Below are 20,914 nucleotides of genomic sequence, written 5' to 3'. Positions count from 1 at the left end.
ACCTTTTCCATTTCCACTATGTCTTTTTTGAGATGCGGTGACCAGAACTGGACACAATACTCCAGGTGTGGCCTTACCATAGATTTGTACAAAGGCATTATAATATTAGCCGTTTTGTTCTCAATACCTTTTCTAATGATCCCAAGCATAGAATTGGCCTTTTTTATTGCCGCCGCACATTGAGTCAACACCTTCATCGACCTGTCCACCACCACCCCAAGACCTCTCTCCTGATCTGTCACAGACAGCTCAGAACAGCTCAGAACAAATTATTATTTGTAATAATACAAAACAATTATCCAGCACTTTCCTCTCATATTCTTATGAGTGCTTCTTAGGTATTATGTCACACAGGCCAGGATGCTTCCTTACCTCTTCAGCATTAGAGTCCCTGTAATACCTCAGGCTTGAATCTGTCAACACAAACCAGTGCTTCGTCCACTGCAGACACAACCAGTGGGGAGGGAAAAGGGCAAGGCCAGACAAGGGGGAAGGAAGAGCTATATTAGATCAAGGAAGCTTCAGAGCTTGCCCTCCAAAGTCAACAACAAGCCTGGTTACTCAATTTTGATCAGGTGATTCCCCCCTTTTGTTTGTTCAACAAGACAAACAGGCAGAGTTTGACAGGAAGCATGCAACAGGGATTGAGGAATACGAAAGCATGCTAGGTCAAGTAGTCATTAAAACCCCATTCTCACAAACCAACCCTTCTTAAGAAGTCAACTATGGAGCCATCTTGTTCCACATTTAACCATAAAGCAAAGGGAAAAGCAATTTCCATTCTTGCTTCCTCAAATGTGGATTGCTGCAACAATACATGGTGGTGACATTCACTGATCTAAACAACCACCACTGTTAGGGAGGAAGATTCCTTTCCTTACCTCCCCTGGCTCATCCAGTATGGACATCCATCCCTTCTTGAAATTTAGAAGATCCGGCTGGAGAGAGATAAAACGCACAGAGATTTAATACATTGCCTGGTATTATAAACTCAAAGTAAAAAATAATAATTTTGCACAGAGCCTCATTCAGGACCTTGAAGAGCTTAGCTCAAATGGAGCTCAGAAAAAGAAGAAACACATGTATGTGATAACAAGTCTAAAGTTCACATATTCCCACCCTGGCAGAGAAGTCATCTCTAGAGGGGAGGGGAATGGTAACTGGGAAAGGGCCCGCTTGATGGTGACACCCTGCTTGTGGAACTCTCTGTCCAGGAAGGCCTGACTGATGCCTACATTATTGTCCTTCAGAAACCAGGTGAAAAACCTTTTTATTCTCCCAAACATTTCTTTTCATACTACTTTAATCCACTGTAACGAATTTTGTTGTATAATTTAAAACTCTTGTTTTTCTGGTATATCATTTTGGGGATTTTTAAAAAAATGCACTATACAAGTTGAAAATATTAAAGGAGGTCAAGAGTGTTTGCTCCACAATCCTGGCAAGATGTTACAGATGAATGAGAGATTTCTATACCACCTGGGTGGGACTCCGACCCAACCCAAGTTTAGCAACTAAAGGCTAGCCAAGGGAAAGAGATAGAGCCTATCATTATGGGATGCTCTGTCTCCAAATGTTTTAAATGGATGCACTGTGACTTGACCCCAGGATTCCATACTGGTTCTGCCTGTATATACTGTTCTGCTCATTAGTAGGGTAGGTAGACCCTGAATAGTAGGGTCAATATTTTTCCCATTTTATAGGTACTGAGTGCAGAGGGAATAAGTGACATGCCCAATGCTACTAAATAAATCCATGGCGGAGGCGAGACTTAAATGCAGGACCAGGACTGACTCACTCTGTACCCCACTTATATGACATCATTCTTCAGGTTTGCAACCCTCAATCTCTCTCACACACACACACCCTCTTCAATAACTGTGTTGAGCTGGTGTGCAACAGTGATTTAGGAATGCTCTTGGCAGCATATTCTGGTTGGCATATAAGGCTGAATCATTTTATAAGAGTTAACATTGTGATTTTAAGTGCCAGTACTAGCCATCACTTCATAGAAAGGTGCATTTAGCATGCTTTAATTGTCACAGAGACTACACAGAGAGGAGTAGGTTTACAAAATATTAAAATGACTTGCCTACAGGTATAGAACAAGTCAGTTCCGAGACTACAAACACACCTCCCAAAATGCCAGAGAACCTCTCCACTGCTGAGCAAAACCCCTCCCAGATCCCTCCCCCCCCCCCCCCCCCCGGCTTCTGTTAGCAAAGTCCTGGTACAGCAACATGAATGGGGTGGATATGGTTCTAAATCAAAGGGGTAACGCCACACACACAAAATCTCTCATTAGCCTGCTGCCACCCCAACCTGTTTTGCCTCCCAATTCAAAGCAGCTGACACAGGAAAAACATCTTTATTGCTTCACAAAACCAAAAAGGGCACACCATTTTTTTTTTTAAGATGCACACGAACACCCCAACCTGGATTCAACTGATAAAACCAAAAACTAATTAAATATTTGGAAGCAGCAGAAAATATTATGAAGAAAAATGGGATGGACAAAGGGAGCTGTCAAAAGCAGCTGCCCAGATGTTCCCATGTGCAAACAAAATGCCTCCTCTCTTCCCCCTTTTTACAGGATCTCCCCGGCTTCAATTCCAGCGCTTTGCTCTTTGCCCCCTCCCCACACCTCCTGACGTGCCACACTTTTCAGGTTTGAATGATGTTGCCTCCATCTCCCAGTTCCATATTTTTCTGTATTCCCCCCCCCTCCATGCACCAGACCATCACCGTCTACTCTATTCCCCAAAGGGAGAGAGCTGGTTTGCTCCTTGCCAAACCTAGCTTTTCAGATCAACTGGGTCTGAAGCAGCCCCTGTTCTACATGGAGTTGAAGTCTTAAAATATCTGGCTGTGCTGCTGTCCGGAAGGGAGTTCACCTCCTCCCGGGCTGCAGCAGAGACAGCCTTGCTTTCCAGGAGAATTAAGAGCCCTGGCATTTCTGAAAGAGATTGAATGGCTTCCATGCTGTCCAGTTCCACTGGACCAATTCTGCTCTCATCCCCAAACATTCCTCTCCACCTTCAGAAGGTGAACATGAAACCAAAAGAAGAGGTATATCCATACCAGAAAGCCGTCTCCATCAAGAGAGTCATTCACTGGGACCCTGTCCTGCGGTCTGAACTGCCACATACTCCAGCCTGCAAAACATCGGTGTAGGGAGCAGCTCTGCACCTGGATGGGTGTTCACCTCCCCTCAGGGCTTCCACTAGCTCCAAGAACACATCCAGCGCCAGATGCCTCTGCAAACCTGGTTCCCCCGCAGCCCAGCAGGGTGAAACTTTCCCTGCTTTCATCTCTCAAGGCCGAGTTCTTGGGTTACACCCAAGGTTAGGGCAGGAGGCAGCTCAGAAGTTCTGGCCCGCCCCAAACAGCACAACCTGATTGGATGCTGGGGAGGGACACCTGTTGCTGCATCTGTGAATCCCAGCCTATTGCTGGCCTATCTGGCTGGGGTGTCCGATTGCAGGGACTGGATGTCAACAGGAAGGGGGAAAAAGAAAACCCACATGGAAACTAGAGCCAGGTGACCGAGGGTTCCCTCTCTTTGCCTCCTGCGCTGCCAGCTAGTGGGAGAAGGGGAGGGAAGAGGGGCAGGCAAGGTAAGTCAACAGAAAGTGGGATCACAAAGCCTGCACGTTCAGACTCCTCCTCATATTCAAACCATTCCTTCCTCATGCAGATACATTTGTGACAGCACTGCTTGCTCCCATTTCCAGAGGTAATCCGAACTCTGTGGCCAAAGAGGCAGATCAGAATTCTGAGGAGGCAGCAGGAAAGGAGCAGTCTGCACTTAGAGAAAATCTATGGCAGGCAAAAAGTTCAAACGCAAATACTGTATTTTGTGACCAATCAGATAAATCTAGTTTGTGTATTGTGGTGTGGTTATGTTGTAGGCAGCTCTGCAGCTAAGAAGAGCCTTGTTGGATCAGGCCAAAGGACCATCTAGTGCAGCTTCCTGTATATCTCACAGTGGCCCACCAGATGCATCCTGGTGCCAGGACATAGTATTCGGGTAGGGTTTACCTGAAGTGGACCCAAAAGGTGGAAGGAGTATCTATATCCAGCCATTGAGAACAAGGAGGTGCAGTGACATGAAAAACCAAATTATCAAGTAAAAACAGAGTGCTTGAGAGGTCTTGCCGTTAAAAACAATTGTAAGGGTGAAGCTTAGAGAATAATGAAGTTCTGAATCACTCTGAATGTGTACATTTGATTTCCATTCATCCTCGTTTTTTCAAGAGACCTCTCTCACCATGCTGTCTTTTACAACACAAAGGTTGACAATTAATGGCAAAAAGACACAAGCAGCAATCTGTAGCAAATGTGGCCACCTACAACTGCCTGTGACCCTATATTGCTAACTGCAGGAACCCTCCCCCTGCAATCTGTTTGTTATCTTTGTAAAGATCCTGGGAGAAGCCAGGACTTAAGTCTAGGTAATTTTTTTTTTTTTTTGCTTTTAAAATTTAATTAAGTTCATTAATGCTGAGATCAAAATGTTGAGATCAACAATGTTGTTGAGATGGTTTGGAAAACACTTGCCTAACTGGCCCAACTCCATAATATTAGGTCAGGAATGTACATATTCTGTCCTCTCCTGGCATGGTAGGCAGAAGTCACCTAAGCACATTGCAGGGAGAGAGGTCTCCTGAACTGCTCCTCAATACACAATTTAAAAATACTACTACGTGGACAATTCCACTTCTCTCTCTCTCCATTAGGCCACTTCTCCTGGTATACTGGGAAGTAGGTAGGGGTGTCTTCCCAAACTAATTGCAAGGATTAGGCCTGACAGGCAAGTATTATGCAAACTGGCCCATTACAAGTTAGGTAATACTGACCCACCACTTCACAATAAAAAAAGTTCTAGGAAGTGGTTTACATAGCAAGAGGAATCGGGTTCCCCTGCCTAAAGGGCTCACAGTCTATAAAGAAACACAAGGGAGACATCAGCAAACAGCCATTGAGAAAAATGCTATGCAGGCATGAACAATGATATATGTTTTGAATCAGTCTAAGTATGAAGGCTGCTGATGATTAGAGTAGCTTTGTTGTTTTAATAATAAAAAGGTAAATGCTTTCTGGACAAAGTCTTTTCTGACTGATCATGTACCCAAACTCTACAGATGCAGGAGTCCAGTCAGCATTTGAACTTGAAATGAATAATTGTGCTCTGAATACACACAAGCACGGATGTGCCTCTGTCTTCAATGGAGATACTGCATTGCAAACAACAGAATGCTGAGCAGCTCTGAGTAAAACCAAAGGCCACATTTCACTCAGCCAGCAGGGCATGAATTGAAGGTAACAGGAAGCCAAGGAACACATCCTGACAGCTGGTGTGAGAAATATGAACACAGTCTAAACATTTGCTGGAGCATGAACACCAAACAATTGTCCAAGCACCCTAGGAGCAGGGGGGAAGAAGTGAATGCAAGGGCCTCAATTGACTGAACCCCAAAGAGCACTGTCAGAACGTGTTAAATTTCAAAATCCATTCCCCATTATTTAAAAAAAAAGATCATTTTAAAAAGGCAAGTAGGAATCAGGACAGCAGGCAGTAAGTTATCACATGCCAACCATCCAAGTCAAAGAGAAAGAGAGCTACAAGGAGGTACACTAAGACTGAGATTAACCATGCATTTGAACATCAATTTTACCCCGTGGTTTTCTTGGGAGTGATTTTAAACTCTACAAACACACATACACAGCTGGCAGCACCCCAATGATCACCAGTCCTGGAACACAACTAATGACTTCAAACTGGACTTCCTGAGACTGCAGCTTTAGTTCTCGAGAGCAACTCAAAATAGGGCCTCAGTTGTAATCTATCCATCCCACATGCGTTCTGTCAAACATCTTTGACCCATCAGAAGCGCCTTGGCTTCACAGGCCAAACCCGGAACAGCACACACTTATCCACTCCCAAGAAGCCCCCATCACATTCCTGATTAACCACCAACGTCCACGTTGCTGCTCCTTAGCAAAAATCATCAAGAGTTTATAAGAAAATCCCCAAGTATTTAGAGCAGTGGTTCTCACACTTTTAGCACTGGGACCCACTTTTTAGAATGAAAAACTATCGGGACCAGAAGCGACATCATCAAGCAGGGAAATTTTTAACAATCCTAGGCTGTAATCCTACCCACACTTACCCAGGAGTAAAAAGTATAAACATAGTAGCCTACTAAAAGTACAGATCTGTCACATTTCCCCAAATGCAGTCACATACCATGGTAGCATCAAGACTAATGTATTAAAAATAAAATAATGAAATGAATGGGGACACACCTGAAATTGACTCACGACCCACCTAGTGGATACGGACCCACAGTTTGAGAAACACTGATTTAGAGGGTTAGAAAAACATGAACAACAAATAGTGAATATAACAGATAACTCCCTAGCGAGTTACATCCAAATTTCAGAATGGGTCAAAGGAATGCAGCATGTGTAATATATTGGCATTTTGCAGTCAAATGTTATACTGTTTCCATGACATTCTCAGTCCAAACAAACTAGGCCATCACATAGATTCTAAGCAAGATACCATGGAAGGAGTAACAACAATAAACATCAAAGAGAGGAGATGGACTAAATCCACCTAATAAGGTACGGTGTGTGTCAGGCATTTTTCCTTGCGGTAAAAAGAGCAAGCATAAAATTAGATCACATTTGCAAGCAACTCTAAATAAGGAAGAACTGCAAGCTCCGGGGGACCAGGTTCTGGTTGATGACCTTTCATACTATGCTGTACAGAACTGAGTAGGAAAATATTCAGAGCTGTTGGTTGAGGTACCTACAAAAATATATCCCCCAGGAATTGCCCCCCCTCCACCCCTACAGGAGGGGACTATCTGTATTCGATGCCAAAAATGGATTGTTTTATTCTATGGCAGTGTTTAAATGCCATTTCATTCTGGGTTTTGCATCTCTCTAGTTCAGTGGTTCCCAAACTGGTAGGATGCGACCCACCGGGGGAACTAGAGAATGGCAGCAGAAATCAGCAGCAATGCAGTCCCTACAATCATGCTGCTACTGGGCAGGGAAGGGGTTTTTCCCTTACCTGGGGGGAGTCACACTATGGCTCTCCAGGGGTCTGCAATGCCCCTCTGCAGCCCTCCCAAAGGCTTCAAAAGTGGGGAAAAATGGGGGAACCCCACTTTGGGTCTCAAAACAGGAAGTGGTTCCCCCCCTTTCCCCTACATTTTAAAGTCTCAGGGAGCGGTGCAGAAAGGTTGCAGTCTCCCTAGAACCCCTGGAGACCCCCTTAACTGGCGACCTCCAGGTAAGTGAAAAAAATCCTCCCTGCCTGGCAGCAGCGTGATCACAATCTGTGATTTACAGAAGAAAGCAGTCTATAAATCATTCCTTATCCCCAAAAGACTCACAATCTAACAAAGATGCAGAAGAGATACCAGCACCAGCTATGGAAAGACACCCTGCTGTGGTGAAGGTGGATAGCTGCTCTCCCTCCACCACTTTAAGAGGAAACTACTTTAAAAGATGCTTCCTTATTTAGCCTGGACTAGACAATTTCCAGAGGGGCAGCCACATTTGTCTACTGCAGTAAAGACCAGGAGTTTTGTAGCACCTGAAAGATGAACAAGTTCACTGTAGCATAATTTACTGCCCTTACATTAAAGAAATAATAATAATAATTGCAGTCCAAAATAATAATTGCAGACAAAACTGTTGTGATGTTGCCTGTCCAGAGAAAGGAATTCTCCTTTGAAAGGTGATCTTTTATTTACTTACCTTTAATGGCATAAAACAACACATTTTAAACTGCCTGTTACAATATCCACCTCCCAACTAAATAACCTATATATACACGAGCTCATTCTAATGATGCATTATGGTTTTCTTGAATGCATAGCCTCGGATACATAGCAACTTGTCTTGTACAAAACTCATCACTTCCTGCCGACAGGTGCTATATTAGCAAAGCTTCCATTTGACCCAAAGGGAGGTGATCAGGCACTGGGACACGGTTGTGTTTACACCAGTTCTTTGCTACTTTGAACCCCTCTTTCAGGCACACAAAGGCAAAGCAGTAGGGCCAGGTAGCTCTGTGCTTTCCCATCATGAATTCAGAATTGGCAGCAGACGCCCCACTATTTCAGTCAGTGACTTCTGAAATACACAGGGATGCATAACAAGATTCTGCCTTCACTACACTCAAAAGTGTGGTTTTTCACCTTTAGGACCCCATGTAGTTAGGTGAAGAAGCAAAAGGCAACACCACAGATCCAAGGGCTGAAGGGGTTTGCATTGCAAGAAGAGATTAAGAGAGAAACAAATATGCTTAGCCCAGCAAAATCAGGCCTATGGGGGACATGATAATAGCGAACAAGCATGCAAGGAATGTAAACACCAAGGGGGGAAAGGAATTGCTTAGGATGGCACAAATGGGAAAAGGAGGAGACAGAATGTTCATAAGACACTTGTAGAGGCAGCAGGCTTATAACTAGCTAAAAATCTCCTGATGGAAGGACAAATCTTACATGCTAGGAAGAAGAGCGAAGCCATTGGGCTACACTGTTACTTCAAGGCCTATCTGCTTGCAGAGCATTACCTACCAGTGGCAGAGCTGGTGGGGAAAAATATTGAACTATCGGGGGGCAGAGAAAAATAGTTGGATAGGCCACAGTGTTCTGGATACAACGTTGGGGTGCAAAAGATAGAGTGCTGGATTTGACTATGGAAGCCTGCACTTTTAAACCCATGCCCAGCCATAGAAGATACTGAGTTGTCTGGGGAAGTAGATTTGTGCCTGCCACAACTCCCTTGTGCGAATTTAGTGACAAGAATTTAGCTGCAAGAATTTAGTGACAAGTACTTTAAAGCACCCAGTGGAATGCCAGTTTTGTATAATTTGTGGCAGCACCATTAGGTAGAGGTGTCCAGAAACATTTTTTCTTTCCCCCCACAGATTTCAGGGGTTGTTTTTCTTTTCAACAATGAAAGTGCAGAAGGTGGTGTCATATGCTTTTGTTTGGTTATCATTTATTAAAAAAAATCACACCTCTACCATTAAAACATGCCATTCCATGGTGAAATGATTGAAAAAGGCACATCTTGAAAAAGCATTTCCTGGTTTTCCACACAGAACTCAAACTCCAAAGTGTGGCAAACTAGCCAATTACTGTTTTAAGCAGACAACAGTTAAGGTAAGCTCACAAATTGTCTCCGTGTGTTTGGAGACATATGGCAAAGTGTTCCAGGGAAGAGATTAGCTTGATACAGGACCAAGGATACAGCCATGAACTGTTTGTGTAGTCTTGGGCAAGACTTTTGCCATGCTGGGAAAAAATTGCCTAGTTCATGAGACTGCTATTTTTTAATACTCATGTTCACTGCAAGGCCAACATTCTGTTATTCCAATGCTAGATATAGTACTAAGGACCATTAGCTGGATGGGTCTATATGAAGACAAGATTGCCATTGATAGTAAAACTGAGAACAGGTAATGAAGTGGGAAGAGGCCTTTTACCCTTAAAAGGTACTGCAGGAAAGAGGCATTCATGGTCCCTGTGTAGTCGTGCCAAGAAAGAAAAAACCCACACATGCTTCACGTTCTTTTGCAGAAAATAATTGCTTCTAACTACACTATGATTTACAACAGCCTTTTCATATTTGCAGCAGGCTCCAAGCACCCTGAACTGCACATCTCTGACACCCCAGAAACTGAAAAGTAGAAAGCTGCAATCATTTTATTTATTCAGAATTTTTGTACCACTTTCCTAAGATCTACACAAAGCGGTTTACAATGAAGCAAAACAAAACCAGGCTCCACTGAACAAACAACAAGATAAAGGAAACAGCATAAATCACAGTATAATATTGGAGCAGTAGAGAAAACCAATACTTACAATCAAATTAAGGGCCAGACAGAAAGGGTAGGTTTTTGTGACTCATTTAAAAACATTTGAGTGCAGGGGACAGTCAGACCACCTCCATAAGTGCGTTCTGCAAAGGCAGCACCACCACAGAAAGACAATAACCAAACCTAAGTCGACGGCGGATCAGATTGCAGGTTCTTGAGAGACTATATTCAGGGATGTACTTATGGACATCAGTGGACTTCTTAGGCCAAACAGGACTTTAAAGAGGAATGACCAGCACCCTGAACTGAGCCTGGGAACAACCTGGTAGCCAATGCAATCGACACAACGCCCATGCAATGTGCTTACAGCTCCTTACACCAGCTACCACCCTAGCTGTCACAGGGGGAAGTTTCTGAACCACTGCCAAAGGCAGTCCTATGTAGTGCACATGACTGCCCCCAGTCAAAACTTGCAGCCCAATCCTGAAGTTGGCACTGAACCCTCTCTTCCAAAGCTCCAATTCTGCAACATCAACCTTTTTCCTGGTCTTGCACTGTGAGCATATAATAGGTCAGGGCACTCTGTGACTCAGGCACAGTGAAAGAACCAGCTTGTCTTAGTCAAGAGTAGCTAGCACCTTAGGAAATCAGATTCAAGGCATCATAGTTCATTGGATCACCAACACAAGCCAAAATAGCGCTGAGTCCCCTTCCTCCTCTCCTTTCCTCCTGCAAGGAGCCCCAGAAAACACAGTTCTCCCCTCCTCCTAATTTTATCCTCAAAACAACTATGAGATCAGCTGGAAACAGTGGTTAGTATAAGATCGTCCACTGACTAAATATGGTAGGTTGCCATTTCCCCAACAGCTTTAAACAAGCAGGGAGAAGGGTTCAGACCTACTTTCTTCTACTTGGGTCCATCTCATCCTCACCTGTTGAGTGAGCTTGTCTCAATCTCTTGGGAACAGACTAACCTGCTCCCTACTTTAGAAGAGGCTGCTATAAGAGAAGTCAGTTTCCCCAGAGAAGCCAGTGTCAATTAGAAACAGTACCCAGTTACCTGGATAATCTGGCACTACTTTCCCCATTGGCTCTCATAGAGGGCCACCACTGTCCCACTCCAGTAGACCTGGGGAAATATCATCCCGAGCCATTCCCAGAGGTAAACTGTGACAACCAAAATATAAAACCAGTCTAATCTTGGTTTCATATCCTGGTTTGCAAACAGTAGATACCAAGCTCAGCTCACACATGGAGCTGGGATTTAACAAGTCAGGATTCTGCCATGCACAGGACAGGGAGAATGGAGTGCACCATCTTTCGTGGTATCAAACATCACTGAAGCTGGATCATCTTGATACCTTCAAGCACTTTGCCCAAACAGTGGCAAGTTAAAGGCTGGCCAGGAATTAGCCAGTACAGCAAGGTTCACAGAGTGCTTCTTCAACAGAGAGCAGACAACAATCAAATTTAAGCAGGATGCAACCACACCCTCTGAGTGTATCATTTTCTCAGTCCACACAGCCAGTCCTGCACTCCCAGCTTTTATAAGGGCCAATCACACACACATATGACCTCACACTGCAGAGAATTTGGTCTACAACCTTGGTCAGAACAAGCTGAAAATGAATCCATAATCACAGTACAAATGGGTGCTTGAAGGTACCTCAAGACTGGTCTAATAAGTCATGACAGATGCAAGCAATTTTATCAGTAAAGTGCTGAACAAACTGGTCACAGCAGGCCACTAAAGTGCTCTCCACCCTTCCCTGTGGGCCAAAATGAAGCAAGCCTTGCAGAGTTGGACCCTCTGCAGACACAATGGTGGCTAGCCTTCTTTGCTGCCACAGAGTGGGCTCAAAAATGGGCCCTTACCCATGTTTCAGACATGCTGCAGGGGGTGGACTGATAAGGTCCCACAGGCATAGCAACCAGAAGAAAAGTCTGAGGGGCAGGGGGAATGAGAGAAAGTCTTCCTTAACTTTTAAAAAAAAAAAAAAAGGCTTGAGGTCCAACCCTATTCAACTTTCCAGCGCAGCCAAAGGGGCAAGTCAAAGGAGCATGCACTACCTTCTGAGATGGGGGGGGGCAGTCCAGGAGGCCGCCTCAAGATAAGGAATTGTTTGCTACCTTACCTCATGCTTGAACATTTATCTCCCTATATTCACACAAGCTCAGCTCCTTGTAAACTGCAGCTTAGCTGTTTGTAGGGCAGTTGATCTGATTTCTGAATAGCCTCAGGGCTTGGGGGAATTAGTTATCTGATCTTTCCATGACCCATGTTTTCACTGAAGGTTCTGCAGGATCCACCAGAAAGGTCCAGACCCTGAGTGAGTGAGTCCCGACTAACAGTTTGAGAAACACTGGCCTAAATAATTGGTTCCCTGTTCCAAGAAGGCTGCATCTTTTTAGATTGTGAGAAGAGACATATGCATTAGCCACTGGAAAAGACATCATGCTGGGGTGAAAGACAGTTGCTCTCCCGCTGTTAATTAAAAGAAATCGATCATGTTAAAAAGGTGCCTATTTGCCTGGATAGCTCAGAGATTGCAACACCAGCAACATAATATTTTGAACAAAACACACACAATCACATGAGAAATGGTGAACAGTCACTTGCCTTGAGTAAAAGTCATCCTCAGGTGACCAAACAGGAAAGCTTTTGTACATGAGAGTGTTGATCTCTCTCCCCCATTCCACCCCACTCAAACAAAATCAAGTCATTATTGTGTCACAAATGACTAGCAGACATATATATGTGAGAGTAAACGAGTAACTTTTCTGGACTTATTTGAGAGTGAAGCGCGCACACCAGCTGCCCCTGCAAAGAATCCTTCCTTGGGGAATAATCTGCAGAGTACTTCCAGATGACCTGGAGAAACGAACACTTTATATAAACAGTCCAAGAAAATAGGATTTCTAATGAAATTTGAAAATGGAACATTTGTAAATTTCTCCCAGGTGGTGGGGAGGAGAAAATGACATGTATCCCAGAGAGAGTTAAGGTAGTTCAAAGCCACCCAGAAAGCTGGAACACACCTAGTTCAAAGCAGCTTGATTACTAGGAAAAATAAAAAATGAAGCACCCTCACACACACACACCCATCCACCCCTGTACAGTTAAAACCTGGGTCCAAAATCATCTCAAAAACCCCAGCGTAAAGCAAGCAAAGCAGCACGTAAAAGGTGGAATGTTGAGTTGTGAGAGTTCAGTTGCCTTTTCACACACTTGACTCAGACTTGGGTCTGGGGAAGCCGCAAGGAACATGCCTCAATGCTGACAGAAGAACACAGTAGAAAACAGACAACCATCAAGCAGCTGGTTGGTATGTTGTCCCAAGCACCATCCCTGTCTCCTCTCCATCCACTTCTTCCAACTCCCACACTTGAGAGGGGTACATTTTGGACTACTCACACCTGACAATTGTACCAGTATTTGCACCAGTGTCCATATGAAAAGCTTTCGTGTTTTTAAGAGCAAGCCAAGGAAGAAGAATCCTCAAAAGCACAGGGTATTCATTGCAAGTGCTGCCATAAATGCAATGAACACATGTGAATAAGTATACCTGCACAGATCTCAGTCTGTGCGTAATGTACATAAATTGTACTCGCATATAGCACACAAGAGCCTTAATGTCCTGTACACAATACATAAGAGCCTTGATGTAACACAGTGGTGGCACATCACTTCTCTATGTCCCCCTGAGAAGGCTAACAGGTCATTACAGCATTTGGGGCCAAAAGAGACATAATGCAGAATGTGGCCCAGAATGTTGGTCTCCTTTTTCAAAACTGTATGCCATAGGAGACCATGAAATTGGGGGTGGGGAGATAGGTGAGCTTTAATACTTCACCCCCACTGCAGTTCTACCCCCTTTTGTAGACTCTTTCATGCAATTTTGAAGGAAAAAAAAATCCCAATCCCCCTAGGCCATGTTGGTGTTATGTAGTGCCTAAGAAACTGAGCCACAAACCAGAACCTCCCCGATTTGAATCTCGCCTCTGCTTAGCAAGTTCATGGCAGAATTAGGCAAGTCTCATCCTTTGCTATTCACCACCTGACATGGGTTGAAGCTACATCGACTGGTTCCACCTGAGTTATATGTGCAATAGGCTACTACTTGCTAAACGACTGTAGACATTATTTGGGGGGGGACATGACACAGTATATGGCATTGACCTCCTGGATCAACCCCTACAGGAAAACCAAATGACTTTGCTGACAGAAACACAGCTATGGAACTACAATGTCCACGCTATGCAGGGGGAAGCAAAAAAAAGAGAACAGACCTGCCTTTTAGGTAACTTTCTTTGCATTGAAGAGCAATCAGAATGATGCTAAATAGGGCAACTAATCATTATGAAGCATCCTGAGTAGAGGCACCCACAGATACTGAGCTAGGACCACGACCCGTGCTGGCAAGGGTAAAAAATGTGGGGCCCATTCCAGCCTTGCGTTCCTGATGAGATGGAAGCGAACACTCCTTCAGATTAAACAGTCCCCTTCCTGCACTCCCAGGCAAGCTTTGGCTAGCAACCAAAGACATCCATCCCCTAACAAAGGCAGGGAGAATGCAAAACAAACACAGAAGCGGTGGGCAGGCTTGGTTAGGACCCATGCCACTGCCCTGCAAAGGGGGGATTCAATCCAATTCCACTCTTGGGCCTAAAGAGGGGAAAACAAGTTCACATGTCAGCTTCTTCCTCTCCCCTCCTCTTTCAGTAATTAACCTGGTTTATGGGGCAGGGAGGTGGAGAAGAGGAAAAGGAGTGGTGACTCCAGGAAGGATAGGAAGGGCTGCAGGATGTTGCGAGGCTGTGGGAAGCGGCTCACAACAGAGCTTGGGGCCAAGGCTTTCCCCTAATATGGATGTGCCTCACTTGCTACCTTCATTCCTCCTGCAGCCAGCCATAACAAGTCCTGCCGTCAGCCTTCCCCCCCCCCCCCCCCGTCTCACAAGACAACACTCATGGCCCAGCCAGACAAGCTCTTCCTTCAACACTGTTTAGGCAAAAATATATACATGCATGTTTCTTTCTCCAGTTAAGAGGAGAAGATCTCCATTCATTTTCACCTCTTCTTTTAGACCAGGTCTTCTCATTTTATGGCCAGTGAACAAGCCATGAATGCAGACCACTGGGGCCGGAGAAACCTGTTTCTGCTGTTAACCTGGGGCTGCAAACACACAGTGTCACACACCTGATAGTCTAGGCTAGCATCTCAAACTGTGGGTTCCAACCCGATTTTTGGTGAGTTGCGGGCCCACTGTGACCAAGAAGCTGCAGGGCATTAAGGGGCATGATCCAGAAGCTGCTTCTGGATCGTGCCAGTCCACAACCCACTTCAATAGCCACATCATACACCAGAATGCCTTGCGGCACGGCAGACAACATGGGTCACATAGGTAGGAAGTTTAAGAACTGCTGGGCTAGGCTACTACGCGGTTCATGGACTGGGGCGTATCAGAGTTGTCCAAGGAGGGCAGTGGCTTAGAGCACATCCAACCAAGCCAATCCCTGAATGTCTGTTTTGATGGCAGTGGCAGCACCCACTATACCATGAAGGGACTGGTGGAGGGTACCACTGGGACTCAGAATCAGGTTGCAGAACCCCAGCAACCTGACATTGGCACCAATAAGCTACATTGGTACACCACATGCCTTGCATGTGGGAAGATCCCAGGTTCAATTTGCAACATCTCCAAGTAGAGCCCTGAGTTTGAGTTCCTGGAGGGCTGCTGCCAATCAGTGTCGATAATGCTGAGTTGGACAGACCAATTCTGTGATTCCTAAACTTTTGAGTATTGGAACCCATCTAAATAAAGTTTCACTTTACCAGCCACTCAAGCCTCTGAGGCTATAATGTTGATTGGGTAACAAATGCTCCCAAGTAACAGGTTGTTTTGATGCACATAGCCTAATGATCCATCCTGTCAGTTTCACAGCCCACCAAAAATTGGGTCATGACCCCACAAACCCACAGTTTGGGAACTTCTGAATAAGGCAGCTTCATATATCCATATAGGTCACATGCTGGTGTGTCCCAGGAATGCCCCAGAAACTCAAGATTTACACACACACACACACACACACACACACACACACACACACACACACACACACACACACACACACACGTTGTCTTCCAGCATCAGCACCCCCAAACTACACACACACCTCTTATCTGACCACACTCGCTTTCAGACCATTGCCACTCAAAACTGGTGAGTCCTTTCCTGGCGCATGATGTCAGCAGAGCTGCACAGCCAACAGCATGTGGGGCATTAGAGACTGTTCTTGTCTACAGTGACCCACAGAAATGGGGGTGGGGCTGAGCTTTGAAGACTTCTGTGGAAAGAGAAGCACTGCTCCAGGCAGCAGCAACAGCATGGCTGACAAACAGGAAGGCTAAGAGGTGAGACAACCCCAGAGGCCACGTCTCTGTCTAATCCTTTGGCTGCTTCTAAGAAGAAGCCGTTTGGCATTTTTCTGGCATCTTTCAACAAGCGAGATGAGCCTCCGAGAGTTTGTTTTTTCTCCCCAAATTGCCTGATGTTCATCTCCAAATCGAGAAGGAGCACACCCACTCCCCGGAGGCTGGGGTTGGAGGAAGGGATGCACAGCTGTGCAAAGTTCGCTTCTGAAGCACCTCCGAGGGCTAGGGCAGGACACAGGACACAGCAAAGTGAACCAGCAATTGCTCCCCCATCCCAGACAGGGAAACATTTCCCCCAGGGTGACCAGATGTCATAAACACAAAAGAGGACAAGGCACCCCAAAATGTAGGACATCCAAGAAAAATGTAGGACACGATGAAATTAACAGCTAAAAACTCTCGTATTTTGATTTCATGTGGTTAAACACTATATATTGTTAAATTTTAAATTATATATAATTTATTAATTACAAGAAGGCTATGGGCCTTCTCAGAGAAAAGGAGAAGTTTTCTTCCAGGACACAAAGCTAAAGAACAGGACATGTCCTGGAAAAAAAAGAAAAAGAGGACAGCTGGTCACCCTGATCCCCCCATCGCGCCCCAAAACCAACTGCAAAACCCCACGGTGCTTCTTGGTTGCAAGTTAATTTGGAAAAGTTTCATTAAGTGATGAAGAACCCTGTGTTGACTAAAAAAGGGGCACTCATAGATGCAATAGAAGACAACCAGGCAAGATACAGCCAGGATGGTCCACGCCCACGCACGAACATGTGAACCTTACCCTGCCACCCCGTAAGGACTGAAGGGTCAAGACTAGGGAGGAAAATCAGGTTCAGAGGCTGCAATCCTATGCTTGGTTACCTGGGAGTAAGCCTCACTGTTCATAATGGAACTTACTTCTGAGTAGACCTGCCTACGATTGGACTCTGACTCATCTGGGAGCAACGGGGGGATGGAAAAAGTCGGGCTGGTGGAGGAAAAAAAGGGCTAGATGGGGGCACCCCGCACATTCACCTGCTTCCTCCAAAAGGAAGGAGATCGGAGGGCATCCGCAGCCCATCCTACAATCCTTGTAGCCGCAAGTCCTACCTGTACATGCCCCCCCAACCTCAAACAGAAACTTCGACGCCCAACAAGGCTGACGCACCAGAGCCCAAGTCTAGCTATGCCTACTCAGAAGTCAGTCCCATTATAGTCAATGGGGCTTACACCCAGGAAAGTGGGCATAGGATTAAAGCCTCAGAGCCCAAGCCTAGGCGTTACTCAGAGATAAGTTCCAATGGTGCTTACTTCCAGGAAAGGGGACAGGATTGTAGCCTCAGAGCCCAAGCCTAGGCACGTCTACTCAGAAGTAAGTCCCATTCTAGTCAATGGGGCTTACTCCGGGGGAAGTGTGGGCAGGATTGCACTGCCAGTCCCCCAGCAGAAGGGCGCCCGCGCTCCACTCACCGTCATGCTGGATCCCGCAGCAACTCCCAGTCCCAGCGTCAAAGTTTTTCAAAGGGGTGAGTTAAGAGCAAGCGGGATCCATCCCCTCCTCCGCCTCCCCTTCAGCCTCCTGGGGCTGCCCAGCAGAAGCTTTTCCCCCTCTCCTTTCTTCCAGGCTTCCTGGGAGGCTCCTCTCCAATCAATGGCGATCCACCGACTTGTAACAAACTTTCTTAGTTCTCAAGTTGCAACAGCCAATAAGGAAGCCGGAGGAGGAGAGGGGGTGGAGCTGGCTGCCCAATGCAGGGGGAAAAGAAGGGGGGGAAGGCTGGGCATGAAAGCTCAGGATAGATGAGAGGGGCTGGCGGGGAGAGGTGCCCAGGAATCCCTGGTCCTTCCTCCAAGAGAGCACTCACCAGACTACCGGGCACTGTCCAGGGAAGTGGACAGTGCTGGGAAGTGCTGCTGCCCACTGGAGGCAAGTTGAGGCAAGCCGTTGTTGATGCCACCCACCAAGGCCTCCAAAAGAGCAGAACTCTGAAGAGGATGAGAAGCAGGCTGCACTCCTAGCCACACTTTCCTGGAGTAAGCACCACTGGACACAATAGGATTTCCTTCCAAGTAGACATGCCTACTAGATGTTGCCCTTGAACCGCCATATGGATGCCAACCATGAATTCAAAAGTGGTTGAGCACCTATTAGGCCAGGACATAAGAAGAACCCTGCTGGATCAGGCCAAAGGCCCATCTAGTCCAGCTTCCTGTATCTCACAGTGGCCCACCAAATGCCCCAGGGATCACACAAGACAACAGACACAACCTGGATCCTGGTGCCCTCCCCTGCATCTGGCAATCAGAGGCAGCCTGCCTCTAAAACCAAGAGCTTGCACATACCTACTGTGACTTGTAACCAGTAATGAACTTCTCCAGAAATTTGTCCAATCCCCTCTTAAAGGCATCCAGGCAAGATGCCATCACTATTTCTTGCGGCAAAGAGCCCCACAAACTAATTACACACTGGGTAAAGAAATATTTTCTTCTGTCTGTCCTAAGCCAAGAGGGGTCACAGCACCCCAAAACACCATAAGACCGAGCATGCCCCCTGCTGCCACCATCCTCCCCCACAATAGTGCAGGGGACCACAACAGTGGAGGCCAGGAATGAGCCTTTCACAGCTTCTAGTAGCTAGCAGCTTCTAGTGCACTGGAGGTGGTGGGCGCAGAGATGCCACAAGTACCTTCTTATTTCTTAGGGCACTTCCTGAGGGGAAGCTGCCTTGGCCTGTTGCAGCAAACACAGAGGACAAGACGCTTGCGGCATCATAAACTGTAATGCAAGAAATGTTAGTAGACTTCTGGCCCACTTCCTCTTGGGCATGAAGTGTTTGCCTCATTCAGCAGGTACAGTGTGTGGGTGTGCACGCAAGAGAAAAAAACAAACATCAGGTGAACTGTGAAATGCACAATGTATATAGTCTGCCAATTCTTTGGAAAGAACTGATAGACGTGCAAGATAAACACAGCAACAATTCACAACAGCAGCAGGCACTGGCAATAGTAAAATCCTCCAAGTTTTGTCAAGTTAACTCACCCTGTAATGTGACAGGTAACTATGGTGGTGATTAAACCCACAGAAGCTTTTTCTGCAATCAACATGGTGGTCTTTAAGGAGCCTCAAGCCTCTTTGTCGCACATACTACATCTATAGGAGCTCTGCTGGCCTCTTGCCCCTCCGCATCTCTCATGTATCAGTCTTGCTCCTGCACTTTTGTTTGGGGGTGGGGGAGTAGAGGCATCTGGTCGCAATTTATGGAAGGGAAAGCAGACCCAACAATTAATGCCCCACACACCTGCAGCAGAGACACTCCAAGAAGCCTCACTGTGTTTGAGGCTTACTCCCAGGAAAGCATGGACAGGACTGCTGCTTCAGTGCCACTGAAATTAATGGAACTTCTGAGCAAACACAGACAGGTTCAGGTTTTGTGTTTAATTCAGAAAGAAGCAAGCCAGCATAGGTTTCATAAAAGGAAACATCTTTCCTTTGCCACTCCCTAGGAAAGAGATAAAAATTCTATAATTTATATACTGCAAGATGATCAAGAATAGTAATAAAAAACAGTAATACAGAAGAATAGTAAACAAAAGCTGGGGGGAGCAGGATTGTTGTTACAGTTAAATTTTTGACTCAGGATGTTTTCACACCAGCACAATCAAGGTTAAATTCTTTGCAGACCTGCTCAGAGTACAGATGCATTTAACAGAGCCCCATAATATCCTTGAAATCACAACTGAAGAGAAGCACTTTTTTTGGAAGACCACAGAATATGCCGCTGGCTTCTAGCACCAAGAGTTGCATCTACTCCCAGGGTACTTATTCACATATGATCATGGAACAGTTTGACACACCAGGACCACAAAGACACTCTAAAGCTTATGCATGTTCAGAAGGGTGAAATGCTACTAACCCATGTTGATTTTTCCCCCATTTGTATTCTTCCAGCTCAGAGGGGCTTACCTGAGAGGTCCCAAGCAGGAGTCTTCCATCCAAGGTATCAAACTGACCTGCTTTGCTTCCGAGAATGCAACTACATCCATTGTCTTCAGAGGGTTTCCTTTGTATTCGACTTTTTGGTTGCATTTATACTACCAAGCAGCACTGTGGCTAGAGCAGTTTTGCTAGCACTCTCAGTACCAGTTAGGATGAAAAAGATGCTCCTGGGCTTTCCCCATCTCTTGAGAATGCACCAAGAGTAGAAAAGGAGTCCATGGCATGGGCAGTAATTTTTCTTCAGACAACTGTGGGAGAAGGGGCTGGAATTTCTTTTCCTCAGTGCCCAGCCCAGAATGTAGCAAGTGAGCTGCAGGATCCTCACATACAGTTGAATTTTTTTTCTCAGGTGAGCTTAATTGGAAAGGCTGAATTTCATTCTCTTAGCTGCTTGAAGGAAGCTCCCATTTACTTGCTGTAATTGCAGGGCAATTACAACACTTTTGCCCTGTGTTACAATTTCTGTCTGTTCTGCTTGCAGATGTCAGCAATAAATAGCACACAGAATCAGTGAACAAAGGAGTACCTGGCTCCAGTACATTAATGGCCCAATTTATTAAATTAACATTTATGTGATCCCAGGGCCAAAATTTCCTCCTTCAGGTAAATAGGCCCACCCTTGCTGAAGCTGTTTCCCTGGAGCCCCAGGGCACTGA

The 20,914-nt window shown here is 45.6% G+C and overlaps 1 protein-coding gene across 2 annotated transcripts in view; it reads right to left on the bottom strand.

Moving 5' to 3' along the window:
- Window positions 1-20,914, bottom strand: part of TRIOBP (TRIO and F-actin binding protein) — a 60,501-nt gene that overhangs the window by 15,457 nt on the left and 24,130 nt on the right. The window contains exons 1-3 of one of the 2 annotated variants that reach the window (XM_066634273.1): window positions 17,733-17,898; window positions 882-938; window positions 373-441 (exon numbers count right to left, since the gene is read on the bottom strand). In XM_066634273.1, coding sequence (XP_066490370.1) covers window positions 373-441; window positions 882-938; window positions 17,733-17,738 — 132 coding nt within the window. In that variant the 5' untranslated portion in view covers window positions 17,739-17,898. Of the gene's footprint in view, window positions 1-372; window positions 442-881; window positions 939-17,732; window positions 17,899-20,914 lie in introns of those variants that run through there. The other variant, XM_066634272.1, reaches the window with a different exon arrangement.

This window comes from Tiliqua scincoides, chromosome 7 (assembly GCF_035046505.1).
Source record: "Tiliqua scincoides isolate rTilSci1 chromosome 7, rTilSci1.hap2, whole genome shotgun sequence".
Lineage (NCBI taxonomy): Eukaryota > Metazoa > Chordata > Lepidosauria > Squamata > Scincidae > Tiliqua > Tiliqua scincoides.
The sequence above is the reverse complement of the archived record's forward strand: the minus strand, read 5'-3'. Positions and strand labels throughout refer to the sequence as shown.